Below are 23282 nucleotides of genomic sequence, written 5' to 3'. Positions count from 1 at the left end.
AGGGCCCTGCTGCTCTCCATCCATGTGGTGCCAGGGGTAAGAGGGAACATGGTGGGGGTGGTGGGTAAAAGAGCAGCGGGGTCATGTTCCTCTTAAATCCATCTGTGTGCAAACCTGAGTGGGTACCAATGAGGGGAGAAACCGGTGTGGCAGCATCACTGCCAGGCCTGGTGTCTGCGCCTGCCCCCTGAGCTGGAGGCTTCTGAGCGTGCATGTGTGCACGAGCAAACACGCAAACAAAAGGGAGTGATGAGAAACCCTGAGGGGAGTCTCTGTTAGCGAGGGAGATGAGGTTAGAGCATGGCCCATGGTCCAGGAAAACTTTCTTGCTTGAATTCGAAGGTGTCATGCCCTGAGAAGACTCTGGTGTTTTCTGATGGCCGCAAAGGTACTGAGGCAGCTTGCTGGGAACAGGGAGGCAGCGTGCTCTCCTTAGCTGATCCTGAAGAGGCTGGGCACAGAGTGGAACTGTGGGGACCCTTGGCAACCAGGAGAGGGCTTCCCCAGCAGACCAAATGGAGCAGTTGAGTCCATGTGAGCACACATGAGGATCCGCTTGCCTCTGTTCACCAATTACTTGCTTTAGTGACAAAAGACCATAAATGAACAAGGGAGTTAATTAGGTCCACAGCAGGCCAGGTTTGGAGACCTGCAGGGCTGAGATGTCTGGAGCAGGTTCAAAGGCACAGGGGGAGGAGAAGGCCCTGGAGCTCTGTGTAGCAAACAAAGGTGCTGCTGGTTCTCCCCCTCTGGGAGTGCTGTGACAAACCATCTCTGACCAGAAGGACTGTCCCCAGAAGGGCGAGAGACCAGCTCCTGGCAGCATCTGTTTGTTCAGACCCCTGATGAAGGACTTAAACAGCTTGTTAATTCACTCCTTTGTCCAGCTGCAGACCCTTTACTGTTGCAGGCAAGCCTCCAGGGCAGTGTGTGCAGTTGTGAGCCAGCTCCTATGGCCCTGGTACTCTCCATGTGCAGGATGACCCAGTGAGCCGTGGGCAGGACTGGGGAACCAGGGGGCATATTGCAGCTGTCTGGCCCATCTCTAGTAAAATGCTCACAGCAGGTCCTTTCCATCTGCTTTAGCCCAAGAGTGACCCTTGCAAACCTCCTCTCCCCTGCAGTGGCCTCAGCAGATGGTGGGAAGGCAGATGGAAAGAGGGAAATCTCCAAAGCTGTAGCGATAGAAAGGTCTGACGCCATGGTGCCTCTCACCCCAACACCCACAGGTGCTGGGTTCTTGCAGTGCCACCTAAACCCTCAGCCTTGATCTCTATCCCTTCTCCCACCCCTCCGAGCACCTCCTGCTCCCTTCTCTGGATGTCAGTGGAGGCTCTGGATGGCATCCAGCTGGAAGAGAGCCTGCCCCATCTCTGTAAGCAGAGTAGGAAGGGGCACCCGCGTTACAAGGGGAGCTCACAGCATGGCGAAAGCTGAGGAACATTTTTTGCTCTAGATGATATGCTGATGGGATCTTGGAGCCTATGCATGTGGTGGTGGGGGGGTGTTCAGTTGTGGTGAATCACTGCAAACCACTTTGGGCAGCTGCCTTCTTGACTTTACCCCCCGCTTCCACCTTGGATGCACAGAATCTGCTTTGGGAGGGGGGCAGGGAGCCCCTTCCTTACCTGTAGTTTTACCGGACTGCAGGAATTCAGGGAGGTGGAAGGATACGCTTGGCCCGTGCTGGAGGAAGTTTCAGCTCAGCAAGGGTGTTTGGGACAGCTGAGCTGTGTATCGCCCGCCAGGCTGCACCAGCTGCTCTGGAGTCAGGACTCAAACCACGACCAGACTTGGTCCCCATTCCAGACTTTTCCTTCACCTCATTTGTTAGCAGCTTCAGATGCAAATTCTGCGGCCGGTACGTGGAGGCCTGGCTGGCTTGCAGGGTTCCTGTCCAGCTGCCCTCGTTCGATCCTCCTCCCTGGCAGGCCTGGCTGGATGCAAGCGCTGCAAAGGTCTTGGAGGGAATGTGCAGGGTATCCAGGTTATGGTGTTCAGCGCTGTCACCCTTCCTCTCCAGGTGACAGCAGTTGTTGACTTAGAGGACAGATCCTTTCCATAATGCCAGCAAGACAGATGTGTCCAAGTACAACACAGAGGTGCAAGGTTTGCCTTGCACAGACAGTTAACCCCTCCCCCCCTTGCATTAGGTACGATGCAGACAGCTCATGAGAGACAACCCTTCCTCCTGCAAAATAGCTTGTGCAGGCAGTGTGGGCAAGGAGCAAGAAACAGCCTGAAAGGGAATAGCAGGATGATGGAGAGAAGCTTGGAAAGGTCACCAGGCCAGCAAATGCAAAGACGTCTAGGGGCCACACAGAGGGGCTCCACTGTAATGTTTGGTACCATGCCCAGCCTGAAGCTCCAGCACCGTTTAGTAGGCTGGACCAGCCTTGGCCTCAGTCTTGTTTGGCTTGATGGGAAGTAGTTGTCATTGTGTCCCAAGTACAGTATCATTGTCACTCTTTAATTCCCCCAATGAGGTGTTGCAAACAGATATACATGTGTTGTAGCTGTACTTTGGATTTGTCTCTGGGGACAGGCAGTGATAAGCGTTAAGAGCTGTTTAGATCCCAAACTATTATGTTTCTGAACCGGTTTCTAGCAAGAGCAGAAGACACAAAGCTGGGGAAGAGGCCACTTCCCCTGCCAGAAGCGTCCTGCTGGGCTGGGGAGGGACCCTGAGCTGGTGATGCCCTCTGAGCAGCTGGGGTTAATGACCAGGCTAAGGTTGTTGGTAGTGTTACCCAACAACTGCTAATTGGGTTTGCCCTTGTTCAGCATCTGCCCCTGGGATTTTGCCTGGCAGCTGCAGGGGCAGGTCTGGGTCTGTGGAGGCAAGTCCCCCATGGAAAGGGGCTGCTGTGATTAATGACCAGCAATGAATGAGAGGGAAAGGGGTAGGAGGAGAAAGCTGCTCAGGCTTTAACTCTGGTGGGTGCAGAGGTTCAGCACAGTTCAGATCTGCTGGTGGGAGGGGAAGGGTCCTTGGCCAGCCAGGGTGTTAACAAGATAGAGGTGCATAAATCAAGCTTAAAGTGCCAGAAAAAGCCTCCGGGGAGAAGAAATGTCTAAGTGTCATCAGCTCAGCAGAACTAATGAGAACCAGAAAAGTACTGGGAGGTAAAATGGCACAGATCCGTGAAAACACACTTGTGGGTCCGGGATCCTTGTGGATCCATGCTGACTGGGGAGATGGCCGTGGGGGAGTCTGGTGTTTATGGAGGGGCAGTAGGGTTAATCCTCCTCAGTCTTGGAGGCAATCAACTCTGAAAAGAAGAAAGTCTTCTTGCTAAATGATGTCCCCTGCCCCACCCCTTCCTGCTTCTTCACTTGCCTTGAACAGAAAGCAAGAAATGGAGGGAAATAGCAAGGGCCAGATCTGCTATTGCTGTATTTGTGTGGTCAGTGCAAGTGAAGGGGACATCCTCCTTTTGCTCTGGGCTTAGCCTCTTGAATATGGTCCTGTAACTTGGGGGTTGAGGGACCCCTTTGGGGACTGGAGCCAAGAGGTGCAGCCAAGAGCATTGTGTGGGTCTATAGGTGTCACGTCCCTAAGAAAGGCATCCCCAGCTCCTCTGGTGGTGACCAAACCCATTGCAGTAAAGGTGGCCGATGGCCACTTGTGTTAGACGTCAGATCAGAGTGAATGATGCTGGACCAGACTGCCCAGGGAGGCTGTGGAGCCCCTATCCTCAGAGGGTTTCAAAACCCCAACCAGACGTGGCCCTGAGCATCCTGGCCTGAGCAGGGGGCTGGATGAGACCATCTCCAGAGGTCCCATCCCACCTCAACCAGTCTGTGATTGTCTGGGAGAGCACCAGGAAATGCTTTCCACTGCCAGGACCACCTGCTTGCTTGGCCGTGGCCAGGAGGCTCGTGGCTGACTGAGGCAAGGACAGTAGGAGGCTGTTTCCTCCTCACCTTCACTGCAAAACCAGAGCGATGGGGTCCTTCACCACTTCCTTGCCCACACTGCTCCTTGCAAGGCTGTGGCTGAGCACTGCAGAGCAGGAGCACTCCTGGGTGCTGTTGGAAGCCACCTGAGCTGCTGCCTCCAGGCACTGTGGTGGTGAAGCTGGCTTGCTTCCAGTCCTCCCTAAAGGAGACAGGGCTGTAAAGCAATGTGGAAGCTAAGCACCAACACCCGCTTAAATGTCTTTGGCGTTAGGCCTGAACTGGTGGGAGCAAGGGCAGGGTTATTTCACAAAATGGCGATGAAATATCTGGTGAGGGGTTGTTTTTCTAGCTGCCTCCTTGTTCGTGCCCCGAAGGCTTGTGGTGAAGGGCAGATGCTTGTACCCGTGCCCCAGGCGTGCTCTTTCCTCTGCCCACAAAGGCTGCATTCCCAGCCTCAGGAGAAGCTCTGTGCTGGCTGTGAGATCTCAGCCTGGATTAAGTGGCAAAGGCCAATCCTCAGCTTTGGGAAGAGCACACTTGACCTTTGTCTCTGTGGAGTTAGGCTCTCCCTCGGGAGGAAGTGTTGGCTCAGCCGCTGAACAAAGCGCTGGCTGTCATGAGCAAGACCTGCCTGCCTCGGGGAGGGCGGGCCTGGGGTGGGGGTCAGATTTATGCTCTGGGGCGGGGGAAGAGACAGCAGACCCAGTGACCTGGAAGCTTAGAGGTGACCAGCTCAATTTACTGACACACACAGAGCTACGTTGCCTCCTGTTTAGTAAAAATACACCATCTGGGCAGGTGGGCCCAATGGCACATCCAGATGCGAGGGGGGAAATCACTTGGCAAGATCCAAATGATGTTTTGAATCCCCATTCTCTCCTAATTTTCCAGCCTGTTCTCCTCTGTCATGTCTTGCAGTGCCTCTTGCCCTGAATTCCTGCTAGCACCTTTGCAGGTTCTCCAGGTCGCGTGGCAGAGGACTCGGTAGCAAACTTGGCCCTAGCATGGACTTAATACAACGTCATATGTGCTCAGTGGTAGGTGCAGCTAAACCTGCTTGTTTTTCTTAAGCAGCGGCGTGCATACAGCTCTCACATTAATTCAGACATTTTCTCCTACAGCATGCCCTTTGTTCTATGGAACGTGACTCACTCTAGTGCCAGAGCACCCAGCAAGGATATGGGCAAACACAGAGTGGGCGTGTGGGGTGGTCTCTGTTCTGCTTTGTACCTGAGGGCTGAAGCCAGATGATTCATCTGAGATCACAGAAGAAGCCTGCGTCAGAGCCAGGACTGAGCTCGGGTCCCAGCATCGGCACTGTGGGGCAGTGCCCTGGCTCCATTGTCACGGGCTCTGTTCTAGCATGGTCAGATCTCTTTATGCTGATGCTCTTCCATACGTTTGCCTAAGTCAGGTTGCTCTTATTTTCAGGATTTTTTGGGAGCTCTAAAGCCCCAGCACCAGGCTTTTGAAACAGATGCATAAGGACAAAGAATCTGTCTGCGTGCAGAGTGCTATAGAAATGCATTTGCATCTCCATCACTGCAGGTACGGTGTTTGAAGGCTTGGTGTTACCCCTGCACTTCCACCCTCACCCCTCCCCAGCCTTCCCCACTGAAGTGCTCTGAGCTTGGAACCACTTTGCATTAGTGTCTCTAAACAGACAGTTTGATATTACTGAGAGCACCTGGGTTAGAGAAGGAAGAGATTCACTCAGGTGAAACTGATGAAAGAATCCAGGTCTGCCCAAGCCTCCAAAGGGCTGTAAAATAGGTATAAATACATTTATAGCCTACTGCATTGCAGAGAAGTGAAAAGACTGCTCCAGCTTGAAAGGAGTATCTCCTTCTCTGCCACCTTTGCCGATTCCTGTAGATATTTGTATGGTGCTCAGCCAGTGGGTTAGCAGAGTGGTCTCTCCTTCGGGGTGATGAGAGCAGAGCATGGCAGTCAGTACTGCAGGACAGAAACACTGCCTTCACCTGCAGGCAGACCAACAAAACAGGAGGAGATGAGAGGAGACCCTGCCAGCTACCAGCCAGGCTATTGTGGGGTGAGAATGAGGGGAGGAGCAGTTTTGGAGATCACATCTGTATCTAGTATTGCTTTGCTTTACTATCAGAATGATTGTTAATCAGCTGCTGCGAACTTAGACCTAGGCCATCGGAAGATCTTGCGGGAACCAACCACCACCACGTTACCAAAGCTCTCCTGCACTCTGGGGGCAGAGCTACCTCCTGCTCCATCAGTTTTACAGGTCTTCTGTGTCTCTTGCCTCTGTGTCACTCACACCCCGAAGTATCAGCTGTGTTTCTGTTGGCAAGGGATGACTGGGAAGAGACCAAAATCAGAGTACATTACTGAATGCTTGCGTGGGAGGTCTGTTGTTAGCACGGGTGTGAGAGCTGCACATCTGAGAAACTAATATGATGAGAGGGGCTGTGCACGTGGAACAAGTCAGGGCAGCGGGCCACGTTCTTCCTTTAGATCTGCTTGGTGCTGACAAACCCATTAGTGGCAGCTTGATGCTGCTGCTGATCAGGGCTGTGCTGAGAGCGAAAGCCCTGGAGCTGTTGGCAGCTCAGCTTTACGCAGGATGGAGCTGATGGAGTCAGTTCTTCCCGCACCCCCCCCCCCCCCCCACGCATATGGTGCAGACTCGTAACCAATTTTCTGAGCAGGCGATGTTTCTGGGAGATGAGATGTTTGGCTGAAGTCTAGGCTCGGTGCAGCTGCATCAGCGGGTTCTGGGGTGGGAAGGGCACTGGATTTCACTTCCCCGTTTCCCTCCAAGAGCCTTGCTGACATGGCTTCCTGGACCACTAGTATCAGGAAGAGGCAGTTCAGTTTCTGGAGTGTGTGTGTGTGTGTGTGGCTCAGCCCAGACTGCACAGGGCGTGAGAAGGGCACCGAACCATCCTTCCAGCCCAGCTGCTTCCTCCACTAAAAGCATTGAGACAGAGCCTCTGCCATACCCAGACTGTTTGGAAACATGTTGATAAACTTCCAAATGTCTATTTTACAATCCAGATGTGCTAGCCTTGGCTGTAAACCCTCATCTGAAGAACAGGTGTGCTATAATGTTTCTAACAGTGGCCCCAAAGCCAGCTGGAGGCTTGAGCTGAGCAGGGGCCAAGGGGCTGGTGCCATATAGGATATGGATACCGGGGCAGGGACAGGTGAGGCAGAGAGCTGTAGGTCAGCTGTAGTTCACAGCAACCCAGAGTCAGACTGCGAGGGAAGAATGAGGCAAGCCAGAATATCCCTCAACCCCCAGCCTCTGCTTAGCAGAACTGGAGCCGACTCAGAAGAGGCTGCCATGGTTGTATGGGCAACACGGATGTGTCCATGGGGTGCATCAGCCTTGGCTGGATCCGTCCTGGTGAGGAAGCACAGGGCTAGCCTGAGGAAGCACACCAGCCTCTGTGGTTTGCCTCAACCTCTCCAGCAGCTCTGTGGTTTAGGAGGCACTGCAGGTCACAGCAGCCCCCGACTGGCATTGCTGGGGGAATTGAAATGGGGCAGCTGCTTCCTTGGGCTAAACTTCACATGCGCCTTGGGCCTGAAAAGCAGATGTCCCCCCTGGGCTGGGGAAGGTGTCCTGCTGCCGGGCCTGGATCTGGCTCCTGAAAGCTGTGCTGGGGAGAAGCACCGTCCCAGCGGGAGGATGGGCAACAGCAGTGGGCTGCCAGAGAGGGCACCAGCCCTCTGGTGTAGGGAGGACAGCCAGCCCTGGGTGCAGGCTGGCAGGAAGCCTGTGAATGGTGGGGATGAGGCAGGGCACAAGGTGCTGATACCACACTGTCTTAGCTACGCATGGTGTCTGCAGGCTCAGAGGTGACAGCCACACTGATGGCCTATTCCCCTACCCCCCAAATTTGCTCTCACGTAGGATTTTAGCTCTACTGGTACCGCTCGGTGATTTGTGAAGCCTAAAGGCTTTGTCAGTGATGTTCATACCCTCCTGAACCCCCACAGAGCTGGCCAAGCTTGCAGGGAGGCAGAGCCCGAGAGCAACAAGCTAGGCAGCACATGCCAGAGGGGCAGCTGCCTTTGCTGAAAGCGAGCAGCAAGGCAGGGGTAACTCCAGCCAGGGGCAGTGCTGAGAAGCCTTCAGCATCCTCTTGTCCCTTCTGGTGGGCATAAGGCAAGCTGGTGCTGTTTCATTTTCATCTCCAGCTCCCACATTGCACTCCTGGCTTGTGCAAGTACCTTTCCAGCTCCATACCCCTGCCTGCCCGCCTTCCTCCCGCTCACCTGCGGCAGGAGCTGCCTGTAGACCAGCCTAGCTCACACAGCCTCGGAGCAGGCAGTTCTGCCTTGATGCTGCTGCTGCAGAGGTGTTCCCCAGCGACATCGGGAGCTCCTTACCTCCTTCAGCCATGCCATCCTCCAGGACATGCTTCCCTGGGCTCAGGGATGCACAGGGCCTGGCTCTGGAAGGGAGGAATCAGAGAATGGTTTGGGTTGGAAGGGACCTCAAAGATCATCTAGTTCCAACCCCCCTGGGGTCCCATGGGCAGGGACACCCTCCACTAGACCACGTTGCCCAAAGCCTCATCCAATCTGGCCTTGAACACTTCCAGGGATGGGGCCACCACAACCTCTCTGGGCAACCTGTTCCAGTGCCTCACCACTCTAACAGTAAAGAATTTCTTCCTTATATCTAATCTAAATTGACCCTCCTTCAGCTTAAATCCATTACCCCTTGTCCTGTCAGTACACTCCCTCATAAACAGTCCCTCACCATCTTTCCTGTAGGCCCCCTTCAGGTACTGGAAGGCTGCAATTAGATCTCCCCGGAGCCGCCTTTTCTCCAGGCTGAACAATCCCAACTCTCTCAGCCTGTCCTCATGGGAGAGGTGCTCCAGCCCTCTGATCAGCTTTGTGGCCCTCCTCTGGACTCGCTCCAACAGCTCAATGTCTCTCCTGTACTGGGGCCACCAGAGCTGGACGCAGTACTCCAAGTGGGGTCTCCCAAGAGCAGAGTAGAGGGGCAGGATCACCTCCCTTGACCTGCTGGTCACACCTCTTTTGATGCAGCCCAGGACACGGTTGGCTTTCTGGGCTGCAAGCGCGCACTGCCGGCTCATGTTGAGCTTCTCATCAATCAATACCCCCAAGCCCTTCTCCTCAGGGCTGCTTTCAATCCATTCCTCGCCCAGCCTATAGACGTGCTTGGGACTGCGCCGACCCATGTGCAGGACCTTGCACTTGGCCTTGTTGAACTTCATGCAGTTCGCATGGGCCCACTTCTCAAGCCTGTCGAGGTCCCTCTGGATGGCATCCCTTCCCTCCAGTGTGTCGACCCCACCACACAGCTTGGTGTCATCGGCAAACTTGCTGAGGGTGCACTCGATCCCATTGTCCATGTCGCCGACAAAGATGTTAAACAGTGCCAGTCCCAGTACCGACCCCTGAGGAACACCACTCGTCACTGTTGCCACTTGGACATTGAGCTGTTGACCACAACTCTTTGAGTGCGACCATCCAGCCAATTCCTTATCCACCGAGTGGTCCATCCATCAAATCCATGTCTCTCCAATTTAGAGACAAGGATGTCGTGCAGGACAGTGTCAAATGCCTTGCACAAGTCCAGGTAGATGATGTCAGTTGCCCTTCCCTTATCCACCAACGCTGTCACCCCATCATAGAAGGCCACTGAATTTGTCAGGCACGATTTGCCCCTAGTGAAGCCGTGTTGGCTGTCACCAGTCACCTCCTTATTTTCCATGTGCCTGAGCATAGTCTCCAGGAGGGTCTGCTCCATAATCTTGCCAGGAAGGAGAGGGTCTCTCCACCTCCACGGTGCCAGCTGCCTTCTTGGCCACCACTCCTGCTGTTGGGGCTTGCCAGCCTTGAGGGAGCACAGGTGGCCAGCTGGGCTGCTGGCACTGGTGTGTGCTTGAGCTGTGTGAGGATGCCTTGCCTGCTCAGCCGGGCTGAGAGAGGGGAAGGGGAGAGGGAGGGAAGGCAGAGGCATGGCCTGAAAGTGCATGCCAGAGCTTGGCACGGAGGCAGATGTAAACATTAGCAGAGAGGGCAGTCTTATGGTGTCCCTGCTTCTGCCCTGAGCTCCAAACCTGGTTCTGGGAGAGGCAAGAAAATCATGAGTGCTATATCTGTAACCCTGTTACGGATTTTTGTTCTGTGCCTGGCATGGCCTCTGTCCAGGTGGGAAGTGGATGCTTCCCCATCCCAAGCTCCTTGCTCTTCTCAGAGATGATGACCTGATATGGTATGGCACGGAAAGGGGCTTTGCTCATCTTCTCGGCAGTTGCCCTGCATTTTATTTCTTTGTTAAACTCTCATTCCTTGTTATCCTTATTTCCTGTAAGAGACTGGGCCCTTTCTTAAGGCTGTGTGCCACGCCTACATGTAGAGAGTGGGTGACAGCAGAGTCAGTGTGGCAACTGGTGAGGGAGACTTCTGGAGCTGTGATGTCACCGGAGAGCTGGATTCCCAGCCTATGAAGTCATAGCTGGGAAATTGGGTACTCAGCCTAATCCCAATAATTACCCAATGGGACTGTAAAGTGTCAATGAACTAGTCTATTGCTTGAAGACTGACTACTTTAGCTCTAACACACACCACCTAATAATTGCCACTTTTTGCAGTTCCCTAAGATTCACTTATTAATAAGCTATTAAACATCCACTTGAAATCACTGCATTGTAATGAGCTGAGATCACTGCTCACGCAGCCATTCCAGCAACCAAATTGGTAGGAAAGCACTTAAAATCTTGTGCTGGGGAGTGGGCCTGCAATTTCAGGATGGCAGAGTAACCAAACTAAAATACAGATACAACGTCAGCCCAACTGGTCATTCTCAATTCAGGATCTACGTGGCCATCATCAATTTTCCTCCAATATGCAAAGCTGATGGGCTGAAGGACTTCCAGTCCAAGTTCCTCGTGCTCTGGGCAGCCAAGGTGAGGGTCTTAAGGAAGGAACAGCAACTTGAAGGAAATGAGTTGTTGATTTTAGGATGATTGCTTTGGAATCAGAAGCAGGAATGAAATTACTTTAATCCCAAACACTCAGTAGAATTCAAAGTTTGATTCAGGTTTGTTTTTTCTGGTCTTTTTGTTGTTTAAGATAATGCAAAGGGAATGTAGTGTGTTTGAGAGAAGTTCAGCGTAGGAGGAATTTCTCAGGAAGAGGTTCTTCAGCACAGTCTGGGGATTGCCTGTCCTTGCTGTTGGGTCATCTTGCTTGGATCTCTACCTTTTCTCTTCTCCAGGTCATGGGCTCCTTGGGAAGCACTGCCTGTGGAGTGGTACCAGACACCAGGAAGGGAGACTTTCCACGGAGGAGAACACCCCGTTCTCCCTGCATATCCTCAAGCTGTCGTTCCCGCTTCCCTGTTCTCTTCCAGACTGTGACAAGCTGATGTTCAATAGCCACCTCAGGAAAAGCCTCCTGGCGTTAAGACCCCAGTGAAAAGGGGAAGGGAAGGCTACGGAAATTCACACTGTCGGGGTCCTTTGCACACTCCTCTCAACAGTGCCCCCGACCACGTGGGGAGTGTTCCCTCTTTGTGGGTCACAGCCCTTAAAAATGGCAAGGAGTTCTGCTTCCTTCTTTCCTTTCCTTTCTTCTCTTAGTGAGGACAGCTGACTAAATGAGCGCTTTGGTTGAAGCCCCCTGTCAGGTTGATGTCCTGAGCAGGCTTGCGCCTGCATGGAATGTGTGGTGGGATGGGTTTCCTGGTCAGAGCAGCCTCCGTGCTCCTCAGGGACGCTCAGGCTTTCCTGGTTTCCAGGCCCCTCTCCCTGCCATGTGCAGCTCCAGCCACAGGTATCAAAGAAGCAGAGAGGCCAGATCAGCCTCCTGAGGAGAGGGAAGATTGCAGTTGGATCACTGCAAACAGGACTTCATTAATTATAAATGGACAGGTTCCCCTGAGTTGCTGTAGTTCTGCATGAGTCACATTCTAGCTGAGGGGTTTTTTTTTGTTTTTTTCTCCTGAAGAGTTGCTGAAGGGGCTTGAAATAGTGTGATGGATAAACAAGGAACCAGCTGTGCTCTGCAGCCAGCCCCACCAGAGCCTTTCTGCAGCAGTAGCCCACAGCAACCTCCGCTCTGCCTCACTCTGCACTCCCATCCCTCGGGTTCTGCCATCTGGTCCTGCTCTTCACATTTCTTCTTCCTAGCGGCATGTTTTCATCTCCTGTTGTAACCTCCTTTCCAGCGTGTGGTCTCAGCCCTTGGTAATGCACAGACATATGTTTGGACAACAGCATGACCGAGGAGTCCGGTTGTGGGACACACACTTGGCTGGTCTGTGCCTCCCTCCTCCTCTGAGATGGTCCTGGTTAAATGAAAGCAGAAGGAACAATAAAACCAGCAAACCTTGGCTTTTGACTAGGAGCTGCTGGACAGTTTCTGTTTTCTGACAACAAACTGTCACTTACACTGTTCTTGGCTGCCTTCTGGCCACCTCCTCATGGGGAGAAGCCAGGATGTACCCTAAGGCTCCGAGGGACACACCAAGAGTGGGTGGAGGTGGCTGGAGGGCCAGGGTGTGTGTCTGGCTGGAGTGGCTCATCTGACTGGTGGGAATGTCTCCTTCCCTGGGTGCTGTAAGCGTGAGTGTGCTGAGCTGTGTCTATCTCATGGCAAAGCCAAGGGGTGGGAATAGTGTCCGTGGAGGATTTGCTAGCTGTATTCACAAATTCAGATGCTGCTTTTCCTACCTCTCTGATGCCTGTGGTTACAGAGGTCCTCTCCAGAGGTCTCTCTGCACTGCTGCCTCGAAGTTGTTTCTCCATCCAGCTCCCCAGGGCTGCCATGTCCTCCGTCATAGCGTGAGATGGCTCTTTTCAGAGAAGCTGTGACTTGTGTGTCTAAAAGGCTGGCTCTGCACCCTGATTTTTAAGCTGGTGGGGCTGGCCAGCCTTCCCCTGCCCTTCAGCCCTGAGTGGGGAGAGCACTCCTTCCTCTGCGGGAGCTGCAAGCAGCTCCTGAATCCGTGGAATGTGTCCCATCTGCAGCGTGTTAGGGGTCTGCTCACAGCAGAGGAAGAAGCACATGTGGGTTGTGAACCCTTCTGAAGAGGAAGAAAAGGGGCTAATTAATCTAAGGGATATGGTGCCAGGAGCCACATCTGGGAGCCAACTGGCCCTGGAAGCATGGTCCCCAGGTGCTACCCCCTCAAGGGATTAGTGCAGAGGTGGTGTGGGCACAATGGGTAGGGGAATGAGGGCATGAAGGGTTCTGGTGCAGAGGGACCCCATCAGCACAATCCTGAAGAGCCCTTTCTCCCTGTCTTTCAAGAGGGCTCAAGGAGACCTGACTCATGCTCATCTCTCCAGGGCACGGCCCACCTTGACTCCTCTGCCTCTGGCCCCACAGCTTCGATTCTCAGCTGCCCAAGCACTCTTCCTCTTCTGCCATAGCAGTGGCAGGCAAGAAGGGCCACACTGTCAGCACAGTCCACCCTTGCTCCTCTCCTCTGCAGGGTCTGATGAGCCCCTTGCTTTCTGTGCTGGCTCCCAGGTCTGCCTCATTCACCTCGGTGCCCTGGACCTTGAAAGCGTGGACTTGGAGAGGTGCTGCCTCTGCCCTTGGCCTCTTTTCTGGTGCCATCTCTGCTGCATAGAAGCTCATGCAGTGAATTAAGGGGAAGTGAAGGCACCAAAGAGCACTTTGAGCTGCCCACCTGCAGCTTGCCCCTCCAGAGGAGCCCTGTGCTTCCCACTGCCAGAGGCTGGGCTATTGAACCCCGCTTGCAGCCCCATCCTCTCTCTGCTGCTGATCTCTCTTCCCGGGTGCAGGTTTGATCTCGGTAGCGAGCAGCCTGACCGTCTGAACTCTGCCTGCATGAGTTCCTTAGGAATGAGATATTTCATGCTTGCCTGCTGAGCCCCTGCTGAGTGGCACACCGATGCCCAACCTGCACTACAACTCCCTTGCACTTCCCCATTTTCAGAGATGGCTGAATACGAAATGAGCCACGGGGCTGGGACGCAGCGAGCCCATGCCCGAACACCTGCACATTGCCCACCTGCACCGAGGATGCAGTTGCTCCCTCCCTGGGTGCTTGAGCCTATGCCTGCATCCCCAATGCCGGGCAGCCCTGGGGACTGGGGCTTGCTGCCCTTGGCTAGCCCCTGCTCTGCCGCAGGGCTTACGTGGGATCAAACAGTGCCGGCACATCCTTGCAGAAGCAACTGAGTGTTTGCATGTGTGAGGCTGGAAGGAGCTCAGTGTCCAGCTCTGGAGGCGTTAGTGTAAACATGGAGTGAAGCAGATTTGAGAAGGGATGCCAGCTCCCTGGGCCGGGCTCCACTGCAGCCAGGGGCAGCTGCAAGAGTTACTGGAGGGTGATCAATGGCTTCGTTGAGTCTGCACATCTCATTCCCCGGCCCTGTTGGGTATGCACAGGCTCTGGCAGCCCTGCAGCCATCAGGGCCCTGAGTGCTGGCTCCTGTGGAGGTGTGGTCCCCTGGGGATGCTGCAAGTTGTCTTCTTCCCCAGAGTGACCCAATGCCTCTGGGGAGCAGGAATCCACTTGCACCCTGACTGAGCCTGCTCCAGGGTTGCCTGCTCTAGCTTTGAGCACTGCCTGGGCTCTCAGCTGCTTTGTTTATGACTTTGTTTATGGCATTGATAATTTTCTCGTGTCAGGTTTAGGCACAAGCATTCTTTCCACTGCTGCATAAGAAAGTAATTAGGTGAGGATAGAAAGGACATTCCTCTTCCTCAGAACAAAGAAACAAGCCATGGCTGTTACCGGGCACTGCTCATGGCATCCAGGGCCATGCAAGCTCTTGCCCAAGTGCTGGCTCTGCCCCGGTGGGGTGGGTGAGCTGATGGCATCCCAGGAAGTGCCAAAGCACCCTGCTGGTATTTACTCTGATGCCGCTGCTCTGTAAGCCAGCTGCCAGCACCAAGGTCAAAGCCCAAACCCACTCAGCCCTGTTGCACTTGCTCACCTGCTGAGTTACCTCCCCTCTCCCTTGCTTGCAGGGTCCCAACCAGAGGGGATGCACTGGGGTCCTGTTCTGCTCCAGACCCAGTGTGCTTTTGGAGGGATTCATTACCTATGCTTCCGCTCCTTTCCTGGCTCCTCTGCACTCCAGAGGGCAGGCAGCAGTGCTCCCATCCTGGGGAGGGGATGTCTGTGGTCTGAGAGGGCCCAAAAGGCAAGGGGCAGTGGGAAGAAGGGAGCTGGAGCTACTGGTTTCAAATGGGAGAGGTGTTAGGAGCGCAACTGCTGGAGGCCAGAAAGGAGGCACTGGGGGAGCTGGACCTCTCTGCCACGAAGCTTTTGGGAAGCAGACAGCTCAGTGAGGGCCAGGGGAGGCGGCACCTGCAGCAGGAGAGGCTGGAAGGAGTGCCACTGGGACAGGGACTTTAAAGAGCTGGGAGCAGTGGGCATGGGAGGACAGCCTGTGCTCTATATGGCAGCCACCTCACACATCAAAAGGCACAAAAGAGATTAGATAAACTCATGGGCTGATATGACAATTTGCCTTTTAAACCCAGCGGCTGAGCTGCAGCATCTGGCTGAAGGAGCCCCTAGCCCATGGACTGCTGGAGCGTATGAGGGTACACCCAAAAGATCGCTCTGTGTGCACACAGAGCATCTCGTGCTTTCTCATGGGCATCCAGCCACTGTGCTCAAGGTCAGGATGCCGAGTGAGATGATACACCTTTCATCTGCCTGAGCCTGGCATGATGAAAGTGTTACTGGCCACAGGACCCAGTGCAGGGACATGTGCTGGTGAGCATCTCCTTCCCGTGAGGCCCTGTGGTGCCCTCCTTTGCTTCCTTGCGCACAGAGATGCAGTGAGAGGTCTTTAGCCACTCACCAAGTTCACAGCCACCGCTGTGGGCCAGAATGAGCCCACCTCGAATATATACTGTGTTGCTGGGCTAGGAGTGAGCCTGCACTCCTCTTGGAGGATTTGCTCCTTGCCCGAGATGGCCAAGGACAGCAGAGAGCAGCAGAGATGTGGCAGAGGACAAGGCCAAGCGGATGCGTGTAGATGAAAGGGGATTTCTGCCCCCCTTCTCCTTCCTCTCAATCTTCCCTCAGTCTTTCTCAGTGCATATAAAGCAGTCATTTCAAGTTATCCTTCGACCTCCAGGTGCCCACACAGACACAGATGGGGGGAGGGATGGACATCGACTCTAAGCTGGTGGGATACGTCTCCTGGAAGATGTCTCTTAGCTGAAAGACCTGAGTTGGGTCTGAGGGGATCTGAGAGTCCTGTAGCCAGGGTGGGATGGCAAGTAAGACTCTTCCCATTGCCATGCCCTTCTCCTGGGACATTCGATCAAGAGCAGCAAGAGGGCTGATGCTGCCGATGCAGTGTATTCCTCAGGCATCCATGTCTCCTGCTCCGTGCACCCCATGCCCGGGCTGCTTGCTCCACCTTCCCCGAGCGCTTCCAGCTGCGGCGGGAGCCGGCGGCTCGCTGCGGGCCGGGCGGCAGGGAGGGCTCCGGGGGCTGCACGCTGGCTCCCGGGCAGGCGGCGGACGGGTCTCTCCGGCCAGGCAGGGGTTAAGGCTTCTCTGTTGTAGTTTGTTTCCCTTTGCCAAAGTGGGTGTTGCTGGAATGTCTCCTCTCCTAAGGAGGGGGGCTGAGCCGTGTCCTCTGGAGAGGGGGGATGTCAGCATCAAAAAGACACAAAAGGGGGAGGTTTCCAAAAATAAAACCCTCCATCCCCTCCAGGCGCTGCCAGTGCCAGAGGCAGGCGCGAAGGTGCTCGGAGCTGCCTGCGGAGCGCGGGAGCTCGCCGGCAGTCCGGCGAGCGGGGCCGGCCGCCTTCCTCCTCCTCGCCCTCCTCCTGCGGAGGCCACCCGGAGCCCGCGCCCCTGCCTCAGCCCTGCTGTCTGCGCCCCCAGCCCCGGTGGGCGGCAGGTCCCGGCGGAGCCCCGGAGCGGGATGGGGCGCTGAGCGGAGGGCGGAGAGCCGGCGGTCCCCGCTGCCCCGCGCCCGCCGGAGGATGCCAGCCGGGCGCTGAGCGCTCCGCGCCGCCCGTCTCCCCCCCCGCCCCCGCCACCGGCTGACACCATGCGGGGCGCCGCCGCCAGCCTCCTCCCGCTCACCTTCGCCGTCCTCCTGGGCTTCGCCGACTGTCGGCCGGACTCCGCGGCCAGGCTGGAGCCGGGGAGCCGGGGGGCGGCGCGGCCGCGGGGCCGGGGGGCTGCCCTGGGGGCGGCGGGCACGGCGCAGAGCCTGTCCCCGGCGCCCAGACCCCCCCCGCCGGCACGGCCCCTCCCCGCCGCCCTCCACGTGGACCGCGGCTCCGCGGCTGCCGCGGGGAACCCGAGCGGCGGCGACGGCCGGAGGGAGCAGCGTCCCGACCGCGGGCTGCCCGCGCTCCGGGGCCAGGCGGGCGACGCCGGGCTCGGTCCCGGCCCGGGTCAGAGGAACAGGCTGGACCTCTCCCGCCAGCGGCAGGACAGCGGGCTGAAAGCCCGGGTCATGCCTCGAGCGAAGGAGCCGAGCGGCAGAGGGAGGATGGCGGGGTAAGTCCTGCGGCCGGGGGGACCTTGCTGGGGCTGCGTAGCGTGAGCCCCGGCTCCGGGAACAGGCGTCCTGAGCCCCGTGCTGCATGCCGGTGCATCTCTCCCCTTCCATCCCCGCGGGCGCTCCGGGCGCCGCCCGGTCCCCTGCGGGACGCCCCGTTGCCTTTGCCCGGCGCAGTTGTGAGGGTGATGTGCAGGGGGCTTGGGCCCTGCTGCCCCTCGGCTGGCTCTGGCACCCGGCCAGGGCCCCGGAGCGGAGCGGGACCTCACTTGGTGCTCGCTCTCGTGCCGCGCGTCTGTCCAACACGTGTGGCAGACAGTTGCGTTGCTCTCGCCCACGCGATGTCGGTGTGCATGTGTATCTGTTTGCACACATGTGTGTATGAGTGTGAGGTGGGTGGGACACCGTGTTGCCGGCTGCCTGTTGCGTGAAGATACGTGGCTTACGAGCGTGTTGGATATGATGGCCTTCTGCTGACACATCAGGGCTTCGGCAGGTCAGACAGCTGTGCGGCGGGTGGCAGGTGTTAGCCTGCTGCTCTCCGGGGCTGCCTATGGCTGTCCCAGAAAACGGGCAGGGTGAGGCGGCGTGGCTGTGGTGCATGGGTGGTGGGAGAGGCTGGAGGGGCTTGCCTGGCTCTGCAGGACGGAGTCTGGCTGCTGCTGCTCTTGCTGCAGGTACCTGGCCTCTTGGCTCCTTCCTCCCATAATGGGCCCCTTGTAAGCACTCCGTGCGGCAGCTTCCCATGGCTTCAGCTGGCTCAGCCGGGGGAGGCTTCCTATGACTTGCCTGGCAGGGCCGCTTCCAGCTCCAGTCTCTGGCTACAGCCCTGTGGAGGTGGAGGGGAGATCATATGGCAAGGCCAGCTGCTCTGCTGCAAGGGGAGCCTGCGAGCGGGACGTCTGGCGCAGCGCTGACGTACCCTTCGGCCCTGGGCCCCCTCCTCTCCACTTCCCTCTCTGCTCCCCCGTGGCCGATGCCCCTCGTGATGAGCTCCTCTGCCAGCTGGGAAGGGCTACTGAAGCCATCGCACAGGCAGTTTGACCGACCCATGTGGCAGCATATGTCTGCTCTCCATGTGAGCCCGGCGGGGGGATATTGAGAGCAGGCTCTGGGCTCACTGCCCTCTGACATGGGCAGAAATGTCTTCTGCTAACATGGGCTGGGGAGCTTCACTGGAATACCAAAGGCAGCTCAGTCTCTGAGGCTTCTCTCTCTCAAACTCACCTCCTTGCAAAATTTCAAGACAGAGATGTTCCCTGTGCCACTCCGTTTACTTTCCTTCAACAAACCCAGAGAAGCACCAAACTTGCTCTAACAGCTAGTCAATGGCAGGTGGGTCCTGAGCAGATTTTGGCCTACCCAGTCCATTATCCTTGGTTTGTCAGCTGCCTGGAGCAAGAGTCTTGGGAAGATCCAGTCCTGCTCAGTCAGGTTTTGGGCTCAGAAGGATTTTACCCTTTCTGCAGTCAGAGTGTTGTCAGCATTGCTTCAGGATCACATGGATCAGTTGGATTTCAGTCATCTGAGATGTAAACAGGGATGGTTGGTCCAGTACTTACAACGCTGTTGACCTGTTATCAGCTAGATTTGGCTTCCTCGGCTATCAGAGAGTGCTGTTGCCTCCAAGCTTAGAGGAAGGGAGAGCTGTGCCTTGGTGCCGTGTTCCCCACGCAGGCTGTGCTGCGTTCTCTGCCTCTGCTCTGCCCTGGAAGATGAGGGCTGGGGATACAGGACTTGCTCTGATCCCCCAGAACTTGAACTTTGGAAAATGCACATAATGGCTTGTCGTCAGTAGCTTTCCATCTCTTCTGGAGTCCAAATCGGCACTTTTTAAACTTCTCTATGACCTACTGTCTTTGGAGCTTATGAGAAAACCTAGCTGAAATAATTGTCCCTGAGTAACCACATGGCGTTACTCCTCATGGAAAGCTAGCTGCCGCTGCCTCCAGCCATTCAGTGAGACTCCGTCCTTCCACCTCATCCATCTTCTTACGCCCCTTGCTGCACCGGACACATTTCCATCCAGGAAACTTGGGGCCCCTAAAAAACTTCATTTCATGATGTTTCATTTTTTTGCCAGGTGGGATATTTTCTGTTCTGCTATTTACACTGAACTCCTACTACTCTCTAGTATGACAACCTTCATTTTCCCTTACTCAGGTAGCTTTACAGGCTGTACTATACCCTGGTGCTATTTATTTATACAGTTACTTTGGCTTAAAATCTCAACTCCTGCGTGGGTTGCCTTTCCTGAATCCCCAGTCAGAGTTCTCTGCTGGTACCTCCAGGGGCCTCACACAGTTCTGTGGTTGAAAAACCCGTTTATTAGCATTATCTCCTTTTCTGGATAACTATTTTCTTGCTTTGTTTGATAGCGGCATACCCAAAATTGAATTTCTTTCCTGGGGACTGTTTGGATTTGTCTGCCACCCTGCTCACGTCTGACCTTGTTGCAAGTGGGACCTGCTCACACCCTTCCATGAGTGCGTCCAACCGCAAGTCTTGGAAGAGCTGGGTTTTAGTATTTTCTCCTGGTGGCTCATTGTGAGGTGACTTCCAACACCACAGCAAATATGACAGAAAATTACTGTCTCCTAACACTGAGTGAGGAAAACAATCCAGCCCCCAAAACATTTCTGCTTCGCTGTGCTCTGCTTAACCTGCCTGTTGCCCCAGCCCCCCCCGACTGTTTTGCAGATGCACACCAGTCCCCGCTGCTGCAGATGAGCTATTTCTACCCAGTGCTGAGGAGCAGGTGGCTTCCCAGTCCATTGTGTTCAGTCTGATGTTTAAAGTGTTTACAGGTTCATCGATGCAGCTTCTGGTCCATGGAAAGATTTTCCTCCTCAGCGTCAGGGCGCAGGGAGCTCCCAAGCCCTGACACATGCCAGCTATGGCTGTACTCGTGTGCTGGATGCATCCCTAATTTGTGTCCCCCGTGATGTGAACCCCCCTTGTTCCTCTGCCCTGTGCCTGGGAGAGTGGGTCCCAGTGATGATCCTCAGGTGATGTACACAAAATCAGAGGAAGGTGGGTAACGGGGGAGTAGTCTGGGGAAGCCTTCACTTCTGGTACTTGCCTGAACAGTTTTCAGGGGCATGTCAGGCTCCCCAGGTAACGGGCTGGGAGTCCCCAACTCTTCTCCCTCTCACTTTCTTATTGTGTGTTCTGCACCTCAGTTCTTGTTTAATTGCTGTTGTAGACACCATCTGTGGCTATATAGTCCTGCTTTACCCAGGCTTTGTGGGATATAGTTTCTCAGTGCAGCGTGTGTATGGGACTGCTCAGGAGTGGAGGCAGTTAATACTGATGTGGACTTGGCAGAGTATTTTCAGTGGCTCTTCGATGCCAGCAGCCTTTTGCTAATGTTCTTCATTGGGTCTGACTGCAAATATTTCATATGCAGTTGGATGAAGTTCACTGTCCTGCAGTAGAAAGGCAGACCTGATGATCTAATGGTCCCCCCGGCCTTCTGTGAGGATGCTGTAAATGACCTGAATGGAGTCAGCGTATCTGGCAGCAGAGTGCTGCATGAAGTTTAAAGATGATGCATAGATTGCTGTTAAAATAAATGGTGAAAAAAATGGTTCTACTGAATGCTTCAGAAACAGTATGCGATCATCGCTGAGACTGTGCACATGCTGAAACTATGCGAAGCCACGATCTTACTACTGTTTTCTTGTTTTCCTTCTCCCTAGTGCTTGTTACAGTTGCTTGGCTCTGGTTTCATATAACACTGCAAGATCTTGCAGTCTTGTATCATACTGGGTACCACCTTGCATAGCGGGGACCTGATCCTGACGGTGGCCCCTGAGTGCTGCAGCAAAGCAGGTAATGAAGGACTGGCGTGCTGCAGCTCCTTTGTCTGAGTTGCAGGTTGTGCCGGTGCATCCAGTCAGGGCCATGAACGGTAATTCTGGATGTACGGAGGCTTCATGGCACCGACTTCAGTTCTGTGAGGGGTGTCAGGGAGATGCCTGTCCCAGAAAAAGAGCGGGCCAGTGAGTAGTACCTGACACCTCCTGCGCACCCAGCTCTCACAATGTGCTGAGGACTACACCTGGGCACAGATGGTGCATGCTAGCTGCAGAGTGAGGAGCAAACTTGGTTTGCAGTTGCTTACTGCAGCCTGTGCTGCTTGGAGACCTCAGGGTGTACCTGGCACTTGAGGCAGGAACTGAAATGTCGATCCATTTCCCCAGCCCCCCCCCCCCCCCCCCGACTGCGTCACCCTGCATTTTGCCAGGAAGGCAAACCTGAAGACCCACGTCTGCACTAGTGAGCTATGCCTTAGGGCTTTCTCTCGCACTGTGGCTGTTCAGCTGTCTGAGCTATTCAAGCTCCCTGCTCTCCAAAAAGAGGAAACTGGCTATTGGAAATGGTCTCTGTCTGCTCCAGTCTGCGCTGGGCTGGGAACTATTTTGGAAGGTGCTAAGTGGCCCATGAGCCCTGTAGCAGTCCAGTGTTACAGGCAATCAAGTCCCAGTGCCTGGGAAGGTCCCCAGCAATGTTTCGCTTCCTAGGAAAGATGTGTGCTAGCTGACCTGGCCGTTGGGAAGGTAAATACATTAATTCACCTATTCTGCTAGTAAGGAGACAGAGATAGGGAAGCCAGACGGTTTGCCCAAGGCTTGTTTTGGCATCAGCGGCAGGGCTGGGAATAAGGCATCCCCATGCAGCATGACCTAGTGGAGTGTTCAATGGGACTTGAGATTGGGAGACCTGTGTGAGGACATGTCTTCTGTGCTGCTCTGATCTGGGGCTGTGTGGAGTGTCTTTCCACATGGGAGAGCTGCTGACCTCTCCATGTGCCCGCCTATCCTCTGGTCCTTCTGCACCCCAGGCTGCCCAGGATGAGAGTCCTGTTCCCCTCTTCCTGCTGCTGTGCTTCCAGTTTCAAAGGGTGGGTAAGCAGGAGGCAGCCTGGGTGCTCAGCCTTGTGCGGCAGCTGAGTGCTTCAAGGTTATGAGCGTAGCTTTGCCTCATGCCATCGTTAGGTCTGCCAGGGGCTTGGTGCATCATGGCACCCAGCAGGTCCCCTTGCCGGGCAGTTCTGCCCGCTGTCTTGGAAGCTCCTGTCCCCTGTGTGACGAGGGGTGATCAGGGGCTGCTCAGGGTGTACAGGTAGCTCCCCAGCTGGGGATGGTGACACCAGACCTGGAGGGACCCTGCCACTTGTTTTGTTCTCCAGAAGCAGTGCTGGATGGAGAGGCCCAGGACAGGATGTGTCCCACAGGTGACTCACGCCTGAGCCATGTCTTTGCCCAAAGTGTTGGCGATAACATGCACAGCAGGACAAATGCAGCTGTGGGCCACCACTCTCTCAAGCACCGTCCCTCCGTGCTGTAAACATGCCGCGCTCCTTAAACTTCCCGGGATTCATTCTGAAATCTTTGTAAGGCAGTGAAAACCACATGGCGTTCAAGCCATGCAAATGTCACCTAAAGGCTTTAAGTAGAACCAGACGTGCTCAGGACTGGGTCCATGCGGCAAAGCCCCCATAGCTATTTTCCCACTACTGATGCCCTTGCTCACCTGATGCCCCATGCTATGTGAGGTCCTGCTCACTGGGCTTTCATCAGGAAATAGTTGTGGTCCTTCTCTGCCCTCCAGTACTACCTACATGTTGCTCCTCCCAAGTGTTCTCTTCCAGTCCTGGAGGTCCTCTCTGACTCCATCTCTGCCCATCCTCTCATCTGGGAGGTTATGGAAGGAAGAGACATTCCCATCCTTGCCTCCAAGGGCATCCCTGCTGGGTTGCTCCCCTCTGCACATGCTGGGCTGTCCTCCCTCGAGGAGCATCACCCTGGTGCTAGCATCTCTCTTCACCCAGGGTTGGCAACTCATGTTTGGAGTTGGCAGTGACCCAGAGCGACTCTGTTAATGAGA

The 23282-nt window shown here is 55.2% G+C and overlaps 2 protein-coding genes across 4 annotated transcripts in view; both read left to right on the top strand.

Annotated features, from left to right (window-relative positions):
• The window catches only part of AREL1 (apoptosis resistant E3 ubiquitin protein ligase 1), a 42866-nt gene extending 30597 nt beyond the window's left edge, over window positions 1–12269 (top strand). The window contains exons 21-22 of the transcript XR_008577290.1: window positions 5335–5451; window positions 11147–12269. The gene's annotated coding sequence lies outside the window, so the exon portion shown is untranslated. The remainder of the gene's footprint in view (window positions 1–5334; window positions 5452–11146) is intronic.
• A 4328-nt stretch (window positions 12270–16597) lies between these two features.
• Window positions 16598–23282, top strand: part of LTBP2 (latent transforming growth factor beta binding protein 2) — a 76487-nt gene continuing 69802 nt past the window's right edge. For all 3 annotated transcript variants that reach the window (XM_054826848.1, XM_054826849.1, XM_054826847.1), the window contains exon 1: window positions 16598–17389. In XM_054826848.1, the coding sequence (XP_054682823.1) occupies window positions 16932–17389 (458 nt within the window). In that variant the 5' untranslated portion in view covers window positions 16598–16931. The remainder of the gene's footprint in view (window positions 17390–23282) is intronic.

Source organism: Grus americana, chromosome 5 (genome assembly GCF_028858705.1).
Source record: "Grus americana isolate bGruAme1 chromosome 5, bGruAme1.mat, whole genome shotgun sequence".
Classification (NCBI taxonomy): domain Eukaryota; kingdom Metazoa; phylum Chordata; class Aves; order Gruiformes; family Gruidae; genus Grus; species Grus americana.
Note: the sequence above shows the minus strand (reverse complement) of the source record. Positions and strands in the feature narration are given on the sequence as shown.